The 20704-nt window shown below is 37.4% G+C and overlaps 1 protein-coding gene across 9 annotated transcripts in view; it reads left to right on the top strand.

The window, feature by feature from the left end:
• DMXL1 (Dmx like 1) overlaps window positions 1–20704 on the top strand; it is a 91365-nt gene that overhangs the window by 38072 nt on the left and 32589 nt on the right. For 7 of the 9 annotated variants that reach the window (XR_014319348.1, XM_082783173.1, XM_082783176.1 and 4 more), the window contains 12 exons: window positions 1829–1945; window positions 3182–3421; window positions 4143–5846; window positions 6459–6569; window positions 7857–8026; window positions 11798–11895; window positions 12598–12763; window positions 13552–13804; window positions 15512–16602; window positions 17763–17954; window positions 19171–19247; window positions 19448–19575. Coding sequence is in view for 8 of the 9 variants with exons in the window: in XM_082783173.1 (XP_082639299.1) it covers window positions 1829–1945; window positions 3182–3421; window positions 4143–5846; window positions 6459–6569; window positions 7857–8026; window positions 11798–11895; window positions 12598–12763; window positions 13552–13804; window positions 15512–16602; window positions 17763–17954; window positions 19171–19247; window positions 19448–19575 (4347 nt within the window). In the remaining variant the exon portion in view is untranslated. The remainder of the gene's footprint in view (window positions 1–1828; window positions 1946–3181; window positions 3422–4142; window positions 5847–6458; window positions 6570–7856; window positions 8027–11797; window positions 11896–12597; window positions 12764–13551; window positions 13805–15511; window positions 16603–17762; window positions 17955–19170; window positions 19248–19447; window positions 19576–20704) is intronic. The other 2 variants (XM_082783177.1, XM_082783174.1) reach the window with 1 other exon arrangement.

Genomic DNA, 20704 nt, shown 5'->3' with positions numbered 1-20704 from the left:
TGATGCAGTTCTTGCAGGAGAGGAAAGTGTTTGAAAAGTAGAACCTGTATGATGGGTACGATATAGCATACCCTACAGCAAACTTATCTGCATCCATTTTTGAAGGTTCTTTACAAACGACTTCTATGATAAATGACATACCAAATAAGCAACTCACACAAAAAAAAGACAACTTAAAAGTACAATGCTGTGAATGGTGCAAACCGTCGCATAGCTATGGTTTTAGAGGTTATGATTCTATGGGTCTTAAGGTAGCTCTGAATTGCCTTGAAATAAAAATATCAGTTTTTGTTGATGAAGTTGGTCAGTAGTTTTGACATATAAGCAACTTGGTGTTGTTTTGTTAGGTTCCAATGTAACAATTTGGAAAAAAAGGGTCAAAATAAAATTACAGGCTGTGATACCAAGTCATCTGCAGTGGTAATGGAAATGCTGAATAAAAAGAAAATTAAGGAACAGTATCAAAATGCTGTGTAATAACTCGATACATTAAACTATTTTTTGGTAGAAGACAAGAGAGACATACCAAAAAAAAATGATCTGAACTGTATATACAGTGCTTGCTTCTGAATTAGCTGTTTCTGCTCAAGAAGGACATGTGGAGTAATGGAGATAATCAGTCCTAACTCTCAGTAGTGGTCAAAATATACAAGTGGGATTTTGGAAATAAAGAACAGAATAGAGGAAAAAGAAATAAGTGTTGTGCTAAAGCATAAATTTGTTGTGCATTTGCATGGAAGCTCTTCAGTCTTGGGTGTACATTCTGGAAGTCTATATGGGTTTCTGCCATGAAAGAAATTTAGCTAAATGTGCTCTTTAATACTGTGAATTAGAAGTGTGCCATTGACATATGTTCTCATTTCAAACTATCTAATACTTAAAAGCACATCAGTTTTAAGCCTCTGCTCTTTCCTTTTTAGCTAAGCATGTAAGTATTTAGCTCATATTATTTTTTAAAAAAAGAACAGTACCATGTGCAGCCCTGTGTGAGACCCGCAGGGCAAACGTAGTTTTTAGTAGATCTTGTTTTTTGTAGATGTATACCTAAAAATGCAATTGTAAAGAGAGGTTGAAGGAATCCTGGAGAAAAGATTATACGTGGTAGTATCACTAAATTAACCATTCTTGCTTAGTCCTAATAAGATTACTTCAGTGCTAAGGAGGGAGAATGTCTGGGTGCACCCTCCAGAAATGGGCTTCTACTGATAACAATTCATGCCTTCTTTTCTTAATGGGTAGAAGTACAGCAAATAATTTTAGGAAGAATCCTTTTTCCTCTTGTGTGTTCTAGACTATATAATCAATCTTGGCTGGATTGTGATGGATGAACTATTAATTAGACCAAGCTGTGACTTTCCCAATTGTTGACGTGTAATTGCTTCTGTAGATGCAATGTGTGTAGTTTTTGTACATTAAATGTAACAGCTGTACTGGGTCAGGCCAAATCTCTGTCTAGTTCACTGTCTGAACTCTTAGAGTGGCCAGAAACACATACCTTTAAGAAAGTGTTAAGAGAGCAACCCATTAAAGATAAGTAGGTAGAGCTGAGTGCACATTCTGGTACTTAGCTTTAAATATATGACAAATATTTTAACCTCTCTAAAAGAGCATAGTGACTGTTATTACTATCTGTGCCTATAATAATTGCAGGGGCTATTGTTTTTGGTGAAGTACTGATAAAACTAGTATAATTAGGTTGAATGTAGTCAGACTGCTGTATTTGAGTATCAGCTGGCAGTAGTTTATTAAGATTACTTGCTAGCTGGCACATTTAGTTCTACTTGCAGTTGAATAATGCCTGAAGTATTTCTGTTCTGATTTTCATCAGGAAACCAGCAGAATGGATTCTCTGAAAAATTCTACTTAATAGTAATGGAGTATAATCAAAACCGTTCATTACTACGTATGTGGCACTTACACTTGAAATCAATTCCTGTCTCAGTAGGTAAGCCAATTTCTGTGTAGGTTAGATTTAAAAAAATAAATAAAACAAAACAAAAATACCACACTCTTGTGAATCTATCAGGTATTCACTGTATTTTAAATGGCATTTCAGGTTTTTGTAAACAGTCTATAATTCTCTTAGAATCTTTCATCACAACCCATTCTTTCTTGATCACTTCTTAATTTTCAGAATGCTGAAGCTTTTGAATTCATCCTGAGCCCTAAATTGTTAGTTTTGTGTATTCAAAGGGCAAATGTATTTTTTTGGTTTTAATGGAGCCTAAGAGCTCAGATGCTTTGCTTCTTAGAAATTTGTGGTCTACAGTTTTTGAGCTTATAGATAAATTATATTGGGCTATACTCTGAAGCACCTAAACATCAGAGAGTATGATTACAGTTCTGAAAAAAAAATCTGAAGTTCTGGAATCTTTGGTTCTTTCAGACTACAAAACTACCATGAAAATTATAAAACTAAGTACACAAAGATCATAAGGAAACAGAAATCCAACATTCATCACATACTAGACAAACCTGTTACAATGCACGTTTCTGTCGTTTAAACCAAATGGTTATTTATCTCACTGTTGCCTTCACAGGAAGAATTTTCAGTTACTTTAAATAGTATTGCAGTTACTAAACTGTTGAGATAACAAAAGATACAAATTTTCTAATCTACTTACACGGTGAGGCCACTACTGGGAAAGTTCTTTTTTTAAACCAATGTATGTTTCAAATTCATACTTACGCTGTTGGGTTTTATTATTTTTTTAAAAAATAATGAAGTATTCATGTGACATAATCTTTGAGATCATACATTTTAAGTGAATTTTGACAAAACTTTTCTGAAAAAAATACTTTCCCTCAATTTATGAGGTAAGACATGGAAGTCTGCATTTAATTTCCTCTTGCAGCAGATACTCTGTGCCTCATGAAACATTAATTTCCATGGAAGCCCACATACCTGCCTCTTTCTTTTGCAGTTTTGCTGCTTCTGGTTGTAGTTTGATTGTTTTAAGAGTAAGAGTTTCCTGTGTAAGAAGCTCTAAGCACTTCTAGATTTATGGAGTGTTTAATTTGAGGTGTGCTACAATTTCTCTTTACATCTGAATTTGGGAACACTTTTCAATGAAAGTACAATTCTTAACATTTTATCTATCTTTTTGGAACTTATAATGAGTGACACTGGTACTAGACTCTAGTTAAAAGAAATTACTGATTATTTTTTTTTAACTAACAGTGTATACATTTTTAGGTGAAAAGGTAGCCTCAGATACACCTGAAGTAACAAAACAAACAGAAGAACTGCATTCTTCACCAGATCCAGAGAAGGTCCAGTCACCTTTCAATCAAAAGTATCAAGCCTGTAGAGCAAACCTTCAGAGCACCAGCTGGCTTACTCTCTCTTCGAAAATGGTATATAGTCAAGAGTTGAATTTGCCAGAAGGAGTGGAGATAATAAGTGTTAAGCCCTCAGCAGGTTTGTGATTTTTTTTTTTTTAAAATTCTTATTATTTTCAGAATAAAGTGTGGAATCCTTGCATTTCTGACTTTGGCTTAAAACAGAAATGAATATTTTGGTATTTGTTGTTTGAATTAAAATACCTGTAGATAGATCTAAATTGTTTGCTAAAACCTGCTCCCCTGACTTTTTAATCTGGATCTTGAAACTAATACCAAAATAAAGTTTTTTGTTTTTTTTTTTTTTTTTTTTATGAAAGACATAACATTTATTTAAACCCAGGTTCTGAAAATAAAAGGAATTGTAGAAAAACAAATAGTTTTAAAATCATTAATTTTGGTGGGATGTACACTTAAATTTAAGGTTTCTATCAGAAGCCTCTCAAAAATATCTTGGAAAGATTTTTAGATTTCCGAAAGAGAAGTGTTTGTGTGTGAGATGATAGAAGTATATCAGACAATGTATTTCCCATACAATGCAAAACTGGCACCTAGTGATATTAAATTCAGATTTAAATCATGCAGTGTAACTCCTTTCTAGAGAATGAAATGGAGACTAATAGTAAAATAATCTCACAGGATTTTTTTAATCTTGTAAAGCTCTGGGAACAATCCTTTTTATGAGGAAGTCCTAATATTTTCGTCTGTTTTAGAATAATAAAATGATAATGGGACAAAAAGGTCTTTACTTTTGGCTTACTTTTTATTATTTGCACTAATAAAAAATACTTAATTTTTAGGACATCTGAGTTCCTCTTCCATATATCCTGTTTGTCGTGCACCTTATCTGCTGGCTACTTCATGCTCAGATGGAAAAGTTCGATTCTGGAGATGCAGGGTGACCACTGATTCATCGGCTTCGTCCATGACAGAATCTAATGTACAGAGTGATGCTACGTATATTTGGGAAGAATGGCCATTATTGATTGAAGATGGACTTCTTAGTAGTAGTGCTATTACTGTTCCAGGAAGGCCAACTGAAGTTAGTTGTGCACACACAAACCGATTAGCTGTAGCATACAAGCAGGTATCACCTAAAAATAGTCACCTTCATCACGACTTTATAATGCATGTTAGCATTTTTGAATGTGAATCTACAGGAGGTTCTTCCTGGGTTCTAGAGCAGACTCTTCATTTAGATGAGATAGGCACAATGTTAGACCCTGCTATTAGTATTGATAGTAATTTAGTGGCATATAACAGACAAGAGGTTTCTTTCTCTCATGGTGGGAATGTGATGCCCAGCACTAAGCACTTGGTACACTTAGATTGGATGTCTAGGGAGGATGGTTCACATATTCTGACAGTAGGAATTGGATCAAAACTTTTTTTGTTTGGCCAGCTGTCTGGGAAAATGCAAGAACAAAATGGTAAGGAGAGTATAGCAATCTCCCATAGTGGCAGTACTACTACAAAGGCCACAGCTCTTTCTAGGTTTGTTCTACTGCGTTCTGTTGACTTGGTTTCCTCTGTAGAGGGGTCACCTCCTTTTCCAGTCTCCTTGTCATGGGTACGTGATGGTATTCTTGTAGTTGGAATGGATTGTGAAATGCATGTCTATTCTCAGTGGCAGCCTCCTGCCAAGCGGGAGCTAATTAGTACAGATTCCTACAGTGGAAGTATGCCGTGTATAACTAGCTCAATGAAACAAAGCCAGTCAGCTGGCTCAGTTCTGCCTCCACCAAAGCGAACTTTGACCAGATCTATGACCAGCCTTGCACAAAAACTTAGTGGGAAAAGATCTGCCTTTGATCTCTCTGCTGAAATGGAAGACTCTGGTCTTTTTGAAGCAGCTCATACATTATCTCCCACTTTACCTCAGTACCATCCACATCAACTGTTAGAACTCATGGATCTTGGTAAAGTACGTAGAGCAAAAGCCATACTGTCCCATCTGGTGAAGTGCATTGCTGGAGAAGTTGTAGCTATAAATGAATCTGAACCTAATCATGATAGAAGACTCAGATCTCTGACCATCAGTGCTAGTGGAAGTACCGCACGAGACCCCAAAACATTCAGCAAAACTGAGACTACAGACTATATTGAAATAGACTCTGTTCCACCATTGCCCTTGTATGCTCTGCTTGCTGCAGATGATGATTCATCTCATTCTTGTTCAGAGAAGTCAAATCATCAAAATAGCCAACGTAAAAAAGATATGCCCAATGACAATTATGAAGATCTCTTTCAAAATTCTGTTACAAGCACAGATGAACTTGTAACTTTTGATACAGATGACGACAGTGCAAAACCAAAAGTCATTGATCTTTCTCAATATAGCCCAACTTACTTTGGACCAGAGCATGCTCAAGTTCTTTCTCGTCACTTGCTTCATTCAAGTTTGCCAGGTCTGACTAGGATGGAGCAAATGTCATTGATGGCCTTGGCAGATACAATTGCTACCACCAGTACTGACATTGGAGAAAGCAGAGACAGAAATCAGGGTAAGCTATCTATTCCAAATTCTATATATTATTGTTTCGTAACCCTTTTTGTAACATTTCTCTGTTACTTTGAAGTATTATTATTAAAGCTTGTCATAGTATAGTGTCTATGATTTACTGTACCATCGCAATGTTTACTGTTTAACTCCAGTTTCTGACTTCATAAAATGAAATTTGGTATTGCTTGCTGTTAATGGCAGTGATACTTCATCAGTCTGCCTACGTCTGTTCAAAAGTGAATCAGTCTGATTCACTTTTGAAGAGACAACATTGTTAACAGCCAATGTTTGCTCCATTTTGTAGAGAAATGGAGAAATACATTTCTAGTTGTTTGTTTTTTTATTTAATTTGGTAGAAACACTTTTGCCATTTCTTGCACTCAGTTGAACAAGTAAATTCACAACTTTTTATATTGAGATTCTTTTTTTATATTGAAACTTTTTTTTGAGATTTTCCTCATGTATTAAGGGACGTGTTATGGATTATGCTAATAATATATTTATGAATTTAAGGCATCAATAGTTGTAGAACTAAGATATTTCTTCTGTTAAGAGACCCAATGGCTATTTTTAACAGTTTCTCTGAAGTGCATACCAAAACATTTAATTGTAGGTGGAGAAACTCTTGATGAGTGTGGTTTAAAATTTTTATTGGCTGTTCGGCTTCACACGTTTCTGACAACTTCACTTCCTCCTGTACATCGAGCTCAACTGCTTCACCAAGGTAACTGACTTGTTTTCTTAGAGGGGGTGAATGTTACTAAATGAAGTAGCTGTACACATGATTCTATGTTATTGACATGTCTGTCCAGAATCAAGGTAATTTTGTTTTTCTTAAAAACAAATGAACAACACCACTATTGTTCAATCCAAATGCATGCCAGACTGGAAGATGTCTGCTTTACTCTAGTCGCAGGTGTTAAAACTGAAGTGTTTTTCTCTAACTATTACAATTTTGTAGTTTTAATTTTCTTCTGTTTCCCCAAGAGAACAGGCTCTTCTGTACTTCTAGTACCATGTCGTTCCAATAACCTTCTGCAGAAATAAAGCAGAAAATACAGAGTACTTACTGTCTCAGGTGTTGTTTTTTTTTTGTTTTGAAAAAAAAAATTGATTAAATCACTGAAGCTTTTTCATATACCTAGTGTAATTATCCAATTAACTATTTCAAATAAAGCTTTCTTTGTTGTAGTTTTGACTAGTTCCAACCAGTTACTACAAAATCATGTTTGATTAGGACTTATCCAGATTTGAAAGGGTGATTTTGATTATTTCTTCACCCTCTTATTAGTCTTCATAACAGATAATTACATTTTCAATGTCATGGCTTGTTATTCTTCCGCTGTGTATGAGATTGGATCTTACTAGGACTGCCACAGTACATTACTGCTGAGTTAGGTCTCTCCTAGTACCCTTTTAGCTGAGATGCATTGCTTCTACTGAGCTCAAAAATTCATGAGAAGTGCCTGTAGAGGTGCAGTTGTTTCTCTGCAAAGCAGCCACCTGTGGTCATTCCTGGTGTTGCAGTAATCCATAACTAGCTTTTATGCTCATTAGTAATTGCTGTTTTCCTTATGCCATGGCTTTTGTCTTTCAGAGTTCTTTTGTACCTCTGTTCTCAAACCTGTTTTCTGCTGCTGTAATCTTCACTTTCTTTCAATCCAAATCAAAATAATGAAAACTTTGAAAAGTTTAATCAATATGTTCCACTTCCTGTCATGGCTAATCTTAAAGCCACCCATTATAATTTGAGCTTCAGTCAATAACTGTTCTTTGCAAACTATCTAAGCAGTTTACAAGTTAAAAAATCGCTTTCATCTGTATAAACTTTTAAGAATATTTACATACTAAATATTAAAGAATTTCTGCTGTTTCATCGTTAATGCACTTACCAGTCCAAAATGAACAATTTAGCCTTTTTATCTCCTCTTAACCCTTACCTCCTTGAATGGATATTATTGATTCTTTATTACTGAATCTTTTTTTTTTTTTTTAATGGTTGATTATCTAGGCTTATCTACTAGTCATTTTGCCTGGGCATTTCATTCAGTAGCAGAAGAAGAACTACTGAGCATGCTCCCTGCTATGCAGAAAGGAGATCCAACATGGTCAGAACTCAGAGCTATGGGTATAGGATGGTGGGTTCGAAATATCCATAGCCTGCGGAAATGCATAGAAAAGGTAAACAGAGTCTTCTGAAACAAAATTGCAAAACTTCTTTTCAAATATCTGCTCTCTAGTACTTTCTGTTTATATAGTTTGAAATTTTGGTTGTGTTCAGGATTACAGAATGCTTCATGCTGTACTAGTTATGAATATGGTTTATTGTATGAATGTGCAATTCTGTATTTAATGTGTTTTTTCGTTAATTTAGGTCTCAAATTCAGTGTGAAGTACGTTTTTGGCTTTTAAAATCTACATTTTGAAGGTGTAGCATACAGTGCTTATGGTGGATGCTCAATATACATGTTGAGCTAGTTTTTTGTATAGCAAGGGCCTTTCCTAGGTAAGGAAACAACTTATGGGGAAAGATTCTCAGTAGAAACCTATTAGAGGTCAGGCCAATTAAGTTATGGTACATCTGTCATCTGTCTTGCAAGCTGATTTACTTCCATGGCCTTCTATTGCTTTTCCTTATTTCTTAAAAATATATATATTTGAATTGTCACAGATGCAGCAATAAGCCTAACCTCAGTTGCTTTAAGCTCTTGGAAGAGCCAAGTGTGTTGAGCTAGAAACTGACATGCACAAAATAATTTGACTGCAAAACACAAAGTGGTAAAATGCATGTCTCTACTTCTACTGTTCAGTCTTCAGCAATTAATCATCACTTTGTGAAAATTACCTGCTTTTCATTTAAAGAAAAATGAAGTTTCCTGGGCCTGCATTTAAGGTTATCTTACATAGGTCTTGGACTATTCTTACTTCCACTTATCCCTTTTTCCTTTTCAACTCCAAAAATAATTTTCTGTAAAACTTTCTCTTGTTGTGACCTGTCCCAGCCTGCTCAAGTCTCCATCTATCCTTTGATTACCAAAGCAACTAATAAGTTAATTTTATTTTGATTTCAGGAACTGATTTCAGGTGTAGGCATTCCCATTTGATCTGCCAAAAAGCTTCTAGAACTGGAAGACCATTGGCTTAATGGTATAGTTAAGTCACAGAGCTAAGATATAATTGGCCTAAGTGAGACATGGTGGGACAGATTGCATCCCTGAGTGCTGTGATAGATGATTACATGCTTTTCAGGAGGGATGGGCAAGGAAAGAGAGGAGGTGAGATAGCTGTGTATCTTTGGGATTGCTTTGTCTGCATGGAGCTGGGTGATGGTTGAATATGTATGGGTAAGAGTAAGGGAAAGGCCAAGAAGGCAGGTATGTTTTGAATCTGTATGGACCACTGAACCAGGATGAAGAAATAGATAAAAATACTCTATAAGCAACCAAAAGGGTCACAATCACTAGCCCTTGTTCTCACGGGGGACTTGGGCTTCCCAGATGCCAAGTGGAAATAAAGTACAGTGAAGAGGAAACAGTCTGGGAGATGCCTGGAGTATGTGGAAGATCGTTTCCTGACACAGGTTGTGTGTGAGCCACCTAAGAAAGGTGCCTCAAAGGGCTGTAGCACCACCTCTTCTGTGAAGTTAGGCTGGGAGATTCGGGGTGGTTTAGTCTGAAGAAGAGAAGGCTCTGCAGGCAGACCTTATAGCAGCCGTCCAGTACTTAAAGGCAGACTACAGGAAAGGTGGGGAAGGATTCCTCATTGGGGATTGTAGTGATAGAACAAGGGGTAAGAATATTTAAAAAAAAAGGGTAGGTTTAGATCAGATATAAGGAAAAAATTCTTTATTCTGAGGGTGGTGAGGTACTGGACCGGGTTGCCCAGAGAAGTTGTGGATGCCCCATCCCTGGCAGTGTTCAAGGGCAGGATGGATGGGGCTTCGGGCTAACTTAATATAGCAAAAGATGTCCCTGCCCATGGCAGAGTGGGGAGAGGTTGGAACTAGATGATCTTTAAGGTCCCTTCCAACCCAACCCATTTTATGAGGGCATAGTGGTAATGAAATGATAGTTTTTAACCATTGGTGAAATTAAAAGACAGTTAGCAGAACTGCTACCTTGAATTTCCAGACGGCAGACTTTGGCCTATGTAGAGACGTGGTTGACAGAATCCCTTGGGAGGCAGTTTTGAAAGGCCTTGTTTGACAAACATCTTGTTTGTCAAAAACAAGAATCCAGGAATGCTGGACATTCTTCAGGAATGAATTCTTAAAGATGAAGGAAAAGGCAGTCCCAATGTGCTGAAGGTTGAGCCAGCAGGAGAGAAAACCCATGTGGCTAAATAGATTGCCTCTTCAGGAACTCAGGAAGAAACGGAGCTCTGGAAAAACGGGCAGGCAACTTGGGGGGACTGTAGAGCTGTTGGGAAATTCTGTAGGGAGAAAATGAGAAGGGCCAAATCTAACTGGAACTCAGGTTGGCTAGTGGGGTAAAAGACAACAAAAATGAATTTATAAATACGTTAACAGAAAAGGAACAACATGGAGAATCTCCATCCTTTATTGGGTATGAGGGGGAAACAGACAAAAGATGTGGAAAAGGCTGAGATACTTTATGAGTACTTCAAGAGGCAAAATGCCTCCTTTGCCTCTGCCTTTATTAGTAAGGCTAGGGAACTCAGCCCCCTGTGTTTGAAGATCGTAGTGAGATGAAGGTCCTATAATCCAGAGGGAAACTCTAAGTGACCACCTACATCATTTGAACATTCACAAGTTTGAGAGTGGAAGTGATTCATCCAAAGGTTCTGAAGGAGTTGGGGAAAAATGCTCGCCAGGCCACCTGCAGTAATTTACCAGCAGTTCCAGAGGTCCAGGGAGGTCCCAGTTGACCAGGTCAGCTAATATGACACCAATCTACAAGAAGGACAGGAAAGGAGGATACAGAGAACAGCAGGCCTGGTATTCTGATCTTGGTGCAGTGGAAGGTTGTGGAGCAGATCACTTTGAATGTCATCATCCAGCATGCATGGAACAAGCGAGTGATCAGATAGAGCCAACATGGGCTTATGAAAGGCGGGTCCTACCTTACTAACCTGATCTCTTTCTATGACAGGATGACATAGCAGATGAGGGAAAGGCTGTGGATGTTGTCTGCCTAGATTTTAGTAAAACATTTGACACTCTTTCCATCAGTATTCTCCTGGATAAACTTGCTGCTCATAGCTTGGACAGGTGCACATTTCACTAGGTGAAGAACTGTCTGCATGGCTGGACTCTAAGGGCCCTAGTGAAGGACGTTCAGTCCAGTTGGTGTCTGGTCACCAGTGGCATATCCCAGGGCTCAGTCTTAGGCCCAGTTTTATTTAAAATTTTTATCAGTGGTCTGGATGGTGGTTTAGTATGGAGAAGAAGAGACTGAGGTGGAAGAACTCATCAGTCTCTACGACTACCTGAAATGTGGTTGAAGTGAGGAGGGTTTTGGTCTCTTTTTCTCAGGTGACAAGTGATAGGACACAAGGAAGCAGTGTCAAGTTGTGCGAGAGGAGGCTTAGTTTGGATATCAGGAAGAATTTCTGTACAGAGAAGGTGGTTAAGCATTGGAACGGGCTGCTTAGGGAAGTGGTGGAGTTCCCATCCCTGGAAACGTGTATGTAGCCCCAAGGAATATGCTTTAGTGATGAAATGCAGTAGGTCAGGTTGATGGTTGGACTTGATGACCATGAAGGTCTGTTCCAACCTAAAGGTTTCTGTGATGAAACAATAAAAATGTGTTGAAGCAGTAGTAGCTTCACATGTTCTTATTTCAGGATCCATCACCTCACGATCGATGTCTGTTAAATAGAACATCTAAACTCTGTGGGGCATGGGATATCAGAAGCAAGAGGAACCCAACTGAAGATTCTCTTAAATTCTTGTGTATGTATTTTTTCACCCTTGTTGAATTGTCTTCGCAGGTAGCTAAAGCAGCGTTTCAGCGTAACAATGATCCACTTGATGCAGCCATTTTCTACCTTGCGATGAAAAAGAAGGCTGTGATCTGGGGACTATACAGGTAGGAGGTATCCAGGATCTTAAGTGGAGTTTCTTAACAGTGTGGTATAATTTGGGGAAAAACATTGAATTATAGTGATTAAAAAGAAACACAAATGTTAGCATTGGAAACTGAGATCCAATTTAATAACTTACTTTGAATTTGAATGGGTAGTTACTAAGCTTTTTATATTTAATGTGGTAATTTAGTCATTTCTAAAGGTCAATGCTTTCAAGTTTTAGTCTCAAATCTCCTGTAATTTCATTCACTGCTTAATTCTGATTTACTGCTTGTGGACTGCCTGTGTTCTGTTTGGAATGACATGGATATCCTTAAGAAAAGGGGCTTTAATTACGAATTTTACCATAAATTCAAAGGACTGAATTAAGCCTGCCTTTCAAACTGGAGTTTCATAATAATTTTCACCTTTGCAACCTTTCTAAAAAGTAGTTTGCAATGTGACTTGCTTTGAGCATATTGCCTGGGGGAAAATTAAGTTTTTCTTTGTTTATATGAAGCTAACTAAAAATACTATTAGTTTTATACTTAGTAATGTTTTTGTTAATTTATAAAAACAAAGCCTCCTATGCTCCCAGTGCTCCCAGCCTCTGCATTTCTTATTGAAAATATCTATGTAAAATTCTACTGACATCAGAAGAAATCAGGAGACAAAATACGTTTGATAAGTGTAATATATTTTTGTCAATTATGTTCAATATGCAGGTCCCGAAAAGATACTAAAATGACACAGTTTTTTGGAAACAACTTCACTGAGGACAGGTGGCGTAAAGCAGCATTAAAAAATGCTTTCTCTTTGCTTGGCAAACAGCGTTTTGAACATTCTGCGGCATTTTTCTTGTTGGCAGGACACTTAAAAGATGCAGTGGAGGTAATAAAATAATGAACTTTTTTGTTTAAGACTGATATATTTTCCTAACTTACCAATGTAATGAGTGTGACTGAAATGCGTGAGAAATTTGCAATTTAAATTAGTATGACCCCTGAAGATTCCAGTCTGTTTGCTCTTTCCCTCTCTCACCCCCATGCATATTAATGGCATGAAAATCCTTGATCTTGATCTAGACATTTTGATTCTGTTTTAGCTCTCAGGCTAGTGATGCTAGGTTCATGGCTGATTTCTCTGTAATAATATTGGGAGGGCTGTCTACCTTTAACTTGCTTTTGGTTTCTCTGTCCTGTCATGTATGAAGAAAAGGTTTTCCGTTGAGAGGTTTCAGGTCTGAAAATGAAGGCTCGTTGACAGTGGTGTGATTTGGCTCCTAGAATCCTTTCACAAAACAAAAATCTTTCCAAGTCCTGCTTATAAGACTTGAAAAACTGTGAGGGAATATCTCTTTGATAGTGAGGTGTTATGTTCTGTAGATCTTCTGAACCTAAACATCCGACTTCAAGATGTGGCACGTACACACTGACAATGAGACATCAACGCCAGCTGATTTCAAAGATCTAGTGACATGTCAGACTTAAACTGAAAAAATGACAAATCAGCTCTTTTATATAATTGTTGGCCGCAGCTATTAAGCCTGCTTTCTGCTAATGGAGTTGATACCTGTATCTGAGTCTGAATGTATTCTTATCATTTCTTGCCTTCTGATTGTTTTAACCAGAAGCAAAATTAGAATGTTTGATCTTGTAACTATATTTATTTTCATTTAGGTCTGCCTTGAAAAATTGAATGACATTCAGTTGGCTCTAGTAATATCAAGACTTTATGAGTCAGAGTTTGAAGTGTCTAGTACTTATAAATCTATACTACAGAAGAGAATTTTGGGAAGTGCCTTTCCTGGAAAGGAAAGCTCAGGAAACATGTACAGTGATCCTTTTCTGCGTAGTATGGCTTACTGGATTTTGGAAGATTATAGCAAGGCTCTTGACACTTTGATTAAACATTCTGTTGAAGATGAAGGAGGTAAGAATGAGTATTTTGATTGTTAGGTTGGTTTTAACTATTCATTTACAGAGTATTAGGGTATAGTCTGAATGTTATCAGGTACTGCACAGTTGCTCATTAAATAGGTTTACTATTTATAGTAAATGTGATGACTGTGTTGTTAATATCCTATTTTGCATGAATGGGTTCTTAATGTATCCTTTAAGTATGTGAACATCAGGAAAACAAGAATGACCCTACAGTGGTGCAGCATTTTCACTGTTTTTCCAGTAGCATCTTCAAGAGGAAGAGACAATTTAAAGTAGGAACTCTGTCACAAACTACGAAAAAATTCCTGATCACGGATCACATAGTTACTTATATAGCAGAGCTGTGAATACATGGTGCTGTATAGCTTTTAGTCCGTAGTAAGATTGATTGACCACACTGATAAAACAATCCTTTCTATAGCAGTTTGATATTTATGATACAAGGAAATCCACATGGGTCCTGGAGTACTGTATGAGATGTATAATGTAAGTCTCTTAAAGTGGATTTTCTCACTGTTCAATTGCTAGCTTTATAGACTGCTTCTATTAAGCAGATAGATTATTTCCTAAAGTTGGTATTCTCAAATAATTTAAATGTTTCAAGTCCCTAGCAGTTATGATAGCTAGCTTCTGTCTTGTCTACTGAGAGAAATGTTACGGGGATAAATGAAAGACTCAATCACCAGAGCTGTGTAATTCAACTTAAAAACTGATTTCAGTAGGCCTTTAATACCTGAAGGTGATTTTAAGCAAATGAATAATAAAGTGTTCAGTTGTTGCCATCTTGTTCACATACTTGTGCGTTTAATCATTTTCAAAGGTTACTAATTCTTCTTTAATCGATTTAGAGTCTTATTTGTGGCATTTTGCATTTTTTAATTATTTAATAGGCAAAAAAAAATTATTTAATAGGCAAATTATTTAATAGGTACATTTATGTACCTATACCTGTTATCTGTAGTTTTTAGTGTCATAGCTCCTGATAGCAGAAGCAGTAAACTCTCAGCTAACCTTGGCTCTTTGAAAGTTGTGAATTGCCCTGTGTTGATGCTCCTAGCTTTTCAGTGATTTTCTGAACATAAAAGTTACACTTCACAAAGTGTAAGCATAAGTTGGGAAGTTTTTTGTATATGCTTATTGTGCTTTTGAACATGAAATTTAAATATGTGCAAGTTGCACAGCTGTATAATTCACTTATTGTATGCAATACTGATATCAGTATGTGTAAGCGTTACGGACTCCCCAGTTTTATTCAAAGTTGCATTTTGTTAGGAATTAGTCAAAAATACTAACCAAAAACTTATTAAAGGGCCTTTTTTTTCCACCAAGTAAAAAGCTTTAGTAGGATGGAACGTCTTAATGCCAGTTAGTGGTGGACACTTCAGAAACTTGTACTACCAAGAAGAATGTGGAATCCTTTGACTGCAGTAGAACAGGCCTTGCTTCAAATAAAAGAAATGGCATTTTTTTAAAATTAAACTTCTTAAACGCTCTCATTCCAGCTTCTCTTTTTAGTGATTAGGTTTGACAATGTCCTCCCCACTTCCCATTTGATGAAGATGAAAAAAGGGTTAGAATGAAGGCAACAATAGAATGAATATTAAGACCTAATAGCCTTCTGATGAATTGAGAAATTTTCAGATGTATTATTCCATGTGGAATTGTAGATTTTCCTCATGATGCAATATCTTTTTAGATGACGGAGATGGCTCATCAAGTTGTAACCCTGCAGTGTTTAACTTCTACAACTACTTAAGAACACATCCTCTCCTGTTGAGACGTCATTTCGGCTCTTCTGATGCTTTTCCTACACACATTTGCCTGACAGTGGAAAATGGATTAGCTGACAAAATCAACCTAGGTGAAAGACGACTTTTCTTCACCACGGCATATGCTCATTTAAAAGCCGGTTGTCCTATGTTGGCCTTAGAAGTGTTATCAAAGATGCCCAAAGTTGTCAAGAGGTCAAAGCCATTCTGTAGATCCCCTAGCTTAATGGATACCAGTAAAGATTTCTCACCATCTTCTCCAGTTAAAGAGCTGGAAACAAAAGATCAGGCTTCCAGTGTTGATTGGTCACAGCCTGTATTGAATGGTCTAGGGTCCTCTTCAGATTGTTCTTCGGGAAAACACTCAAGTTCAACTCTTTCATTTGACTGGAGCCAACCAAGCATAGTATTCCAAGATGAAGATTTGAAACTACAGTCAGACAGTGATGAAGGTGATGAGAGTGAAGATTCCTCCCTGGTGATGAAAGAGCTAAAACCTATGAAGAGAAGTGAAAAGTCGTATGAAACAAGCTCTAGCTACACAGAATCTTTTAGTGCAATTGATGAAAAAGATATTCTGAGCCCATCAGAAGATATAATTTCAGCTCAGCTGAAGTTTAGAGCATGCTTGAAAATTCTTACTGTAGAGCTTCGAACACTGTCCACTGGTTATGAGGTAGATGGTGGGAAATTGAGGTATCAGCTTTATCAGTGGCTTGAAAGAGAAGTGGTAGCTCTTCAAAAGACCTGTGATTATAGTGCTGAAGTAGAAGAGATACAGTCAGGAATTAATGTGATGACAGAGGAAGTTGCATTACATGAAAATACTGAAGACTTAGCTGACCAGCAAAAAGGCATGCTACAGAAAGAAAACTTTCAGAAAAGACGTCAATGGCTTCTGAAATACCAGTCTCTCTTACGAATGTTCCTTAGTTACTGCATACTTCATGGTTCTCATGGTGGAGGTTTGGCATCTGTTAGAATGGAATTAATCTTGCTACTGCAGGAATCTCAGCAGGTATGTGGTGGAAATCAATTTATGTTTTCTCTGCTTCAGAGTTGTAGATTTTTTGAATGTTTCATATTCCTGTTGAATTTTTTTAATATAAATTCATGGAATCATTAAGGTTGGGAAAGACCTCCAAGATCATTTGGTCCAACAGTCCCCCTACCACCAATGTCACCCACTAAACCATGTCCCTAAGCACCACGTCCAACCTTTCCTTAAACACCCTCAGGGATGGTGATACTATCACCTCCCTGGACAACCTGTTCCAATGCCTGACTGCTCTTTCTGAGAAGAAATGTCACCTCATTTCCAACCTGAACCTCCCCTGGCACAACTTGAGGCCATTCCCTCTAGTCCTATCATCTGTGAGAAGAGGCTGACCCCCAGGTCCCCCCAGCTTCTTTTCAGGTAGCTGTAGAGAGCAATAAGGTCTCCCCTGAGCCTCCTCTTCTCCAAACTGAACAACCCCAGTGCCCTCAGCTGCTCCTCATAGGACTTGTGCTCCAGGTCCTTCACCAGCTTTGTAGCCCTTCTCTGGACATGCTCCAGGGCCTCGATGCCCTTCCAGTGAGGGACCCAAACATGAATACCGTACTCCAAGTGCAGCCTCACCAGAGCAGAGTACAGGTCACCTTCCTGTACCTGACACAAGCCAGGATGCCGTTGGCCTTCTTGGCCACCTAGGCACCCTGCTGGCTCATGTTCAGGCAAGCATCAACCAGCACCCACTTTTCTTCTGCACAGCTTTCCAGCCTCTCTACCCCAGGCCTGTAGCGTAGCACAGCATTGTCAGGCCCCGGCACACAGCCACGTTGAACCTCATCCAATTGGCCTCTGCCCATTGACCCACCCTGTCCAGGTCCCTCTGCAGGGTCTTCCTACCCGCCGGCAGATTAACACTTCCATCCAAGTTGGTGTCATCTGAAGGCTTAATGAGGGTGCCCTCGAATTCACTCATCCAGATCAATAAAGATACAAAAGAGGATGGGCCTGATTTTTTTTAATAGCATATACTTGTTTTATTATAAATGTAATGCTTTGCTTTCTGTAGATTGTGGATTTCTTTTTGTTACTTTAGAACTTCCTTCCCTTCTTAAAAGATTTGTTCACTTTAGGAGGCTCTACTATCATTTTGTGTGTGTTCACGCGTATTTCTTGCTTGTTTTTAGGAGCAGTCTGTACAGATACCATCCACACCTCTGCCAGAGCAAAGCTCCATACCTCTCCTATTTGCTTGCACAGCTAGTGTCAAAACAGTGGTGGCTAATCCATTGTTACATCTTGGTAACTTAACTCATGATATTTTACATGCCATAATAAACCTTGATTCACCACCTCATCCAGATACTCAGAACAACAAGGTGCGTATTTTTGGCAGTACTTTGGATTTCTTGTTGTCGTTGTCCAGTTGGTTTAAGTCATTAATGTTTTTCTGACAGCATGAAAACTTCCTGATATGTCTTCCAGGTAAGTAACAAAACCACTGAATGTAAATATGTTCTGCTGTAATATTGATCTTAGGCTAAAAATAACGTCACTGAATTAGTAGACTGACCTCTTTCAGGACTGGATGTTTGTCCAAGAAGACATCCGTTATGGAAAAGATGTTGTACTATACCATCAACATCACAATTAGCAATGTCACAATTAGCTTTCTGAGAATACAGTCATAATTTCTGTTATATTAATGGTAAACTCCGTATCTTCAGTCCTACACCTAAGTTAAATTAAATTTTGAAGTGTAAGAATTGATTTTCTGCCAGGTGCAAAAATCTCAAATGCTTTTGTCAAACATCTCATATGTTCATACAGTATAATATAACTATTTTATTTTTAAGTTAAGTTTCCCTAAGATTTCTTCTGTATTAATGCTGGGACTGGAAGCTAGACCTAACCCTTTAGGTTAAATCTTTCCTGCAGTTTTACATGTGTTAAATTTTGCTAGGGTTGTATGGAGGACGCTGATGAGATTGATTTCTCAGTTCCTCATCGTAAGTTCCTCATCTTAATTTCAGAGGGAACAGACAAATAAGTTTTTATAATAAATTTTAACCGAACCATTAGGTCACCAGATGCTCTAGCTCTATATAAAATTGTGTTTTGTGATACATAAAATATCTATCAGCTACGACAAAAATAATGATTGTCATTGTGATACTGAGTACATTGTGTGTGTCGGAGACCTGTATGAGAGTTTGTGAAAAGCTAAGATGCAGTCTTCATTATGAAGCACAGCATTAGTAATTGTGAACCAACATATTAACATGCTGTCTTAGGTATAACTCAGAACTGTTACGTAGTGGTTTAAGATGGTGGTGTTTCTTAATAGAAGACAGCGCAGCTAGAGCTGAGCTTTGATTATGGATTGTTGGATTGTATCAGTTTTACTGAAAAGTGAATCAACCTAACTTGAAATTAATTCTGAAGAGAATGTGGCTTTGTTAATGAATTTTTGCCATCAGTACTTGTAGCTTCCATATTAAGTGCCACTGTTATATATCTGTATGCATTAAATGCCATGATGCTAACCACTGTTCATGTTATGTGTAATACATTCTATAAATCTGTGTCTTCCAGATATACGTAATGCATACCTTAGCAGCATCACTCTCTGCTTGCATCTACCAATGCCTTTGTGATGGCCACAGCTACAGGTAAAAAGTCTTTGAGAAGCACTTTTTAGAGAACAGTAAAGATGCAGTTACACTGTACTGTGTATACAATGCACAGAGCAGTACTCACATCTGCCTACATATAGCAAGGGTTATGACTTGAATAGTTTTAAACCTGTGTGGGTTGAGGGTTTTTTTTTGTTTTGTTTTAATAAATATGACATTGCATATATGTTTTACAGTTCATTCCAAGCAAATCAGTTCACTGGAACAGTGTATCAGACAGTGCTATTAACTCAGCGCCACTCTCTAAGAACAACAAGCTTAGAAGATACAGTGACTCCAAATACATCGCCTTCTCAGTGGCCAGGTATCTTGAGTTGTTTTGTTTCATTCTTAATGAAAACTTGATTGTGTAAATCCACTCTTAGGAGCATGTAGCCATGCTCCAGACTTTCTAACAAAATAATGGTAAAAATAAGTTCTTACAATTAAAGATTATCTTCAGTTTTGAAAATCTGTAAGCTAGTAATTGTGTTTATTCCATAAGTTGAGTTGTTTAATGCATCTTTCTTACTAAAAACTGTTAGCTGGTGCTCTAGTAGAGGGCCACTAAACTTGAAGTCTGGTGAATTACTGTCCTGTGCTGTAGTTGCTCCCCCTGCTGGCAGCAGGTCAATCTCACTACTTTTTACTCTTGAAAATGACTTCAAAGGCGATTATTAGCTTGTGCTCCAGCTCAGAATGATTGTAGCTTAGGTGCAGCTGTTCAGCTAACCTAAAACTGAAATTGAAAGTGATAAGTTTATGATAAATAATATATATTATACAAAGATCTGTAAAGCCTGCATACGACTTATGGTAACAGTTAGCCCATTATAAGATGAAACTGTACCAGTCCCATTAGAGAGTCTAAGCTACATAAAAGATTTGGGCTTCGGTTTACAGCAGTAACTTCAATGTAAGCAAAGCAAAGAAATATGTTTTCATAATATGGGATTTAATTTCACATTAAAGAACTCTTTTGGAGAGCCTCATCTAGTGTTAGTGTTTGATGCTACGTTACTTCAGCCTCTCGGCCTTTCTGTCACTGTATCTAGAGATTTTGGAGAGAGATCAGTGTGTGCAATTGGAAGAGTAACATATGAGCTGTAACTTTGTCTATAGCTTTTTGTGTTTTCACTTATGTTCACAAAGTGAGACAGATGATGCCATATCTGAAACTCTACAACTGTTTGTAGGGGTATAAAATCACAGCAAAACACTTATAAGATAATGGGTAGTTTAAGTTGACAACCATGATTTTTGTATGGCTTTACCACTGTTAAGTGGGAATACAGCATTTTCAACACAGTGGAGTTAGGTTCATAACTGGTGAAATAAGCACCATAGGAAAGTCAGTTGGAAGATTAATATTTTTATTTTAAGTGTAAGAATTTAGTAGTGTATATTGAATACATTGTGAGGCACTGGATTAAATATAGAAAATAAAGACGTTT

This window comes from Aythya marila (assembly GCF_965140915.1).
Source record: "Aythya marila genome assembly, chromosome: Z".
Classification (NCBI taxonomy): Eukaryota; Metazoa; Chordata; class Aves; order Anseriformes; family Anatidae; genus Aythya; species Aythya marila.
Note: the sequence above shows the minus strand (reverse complement) of the source record. Positions and strands in the feature narration are given on the sequence as shown.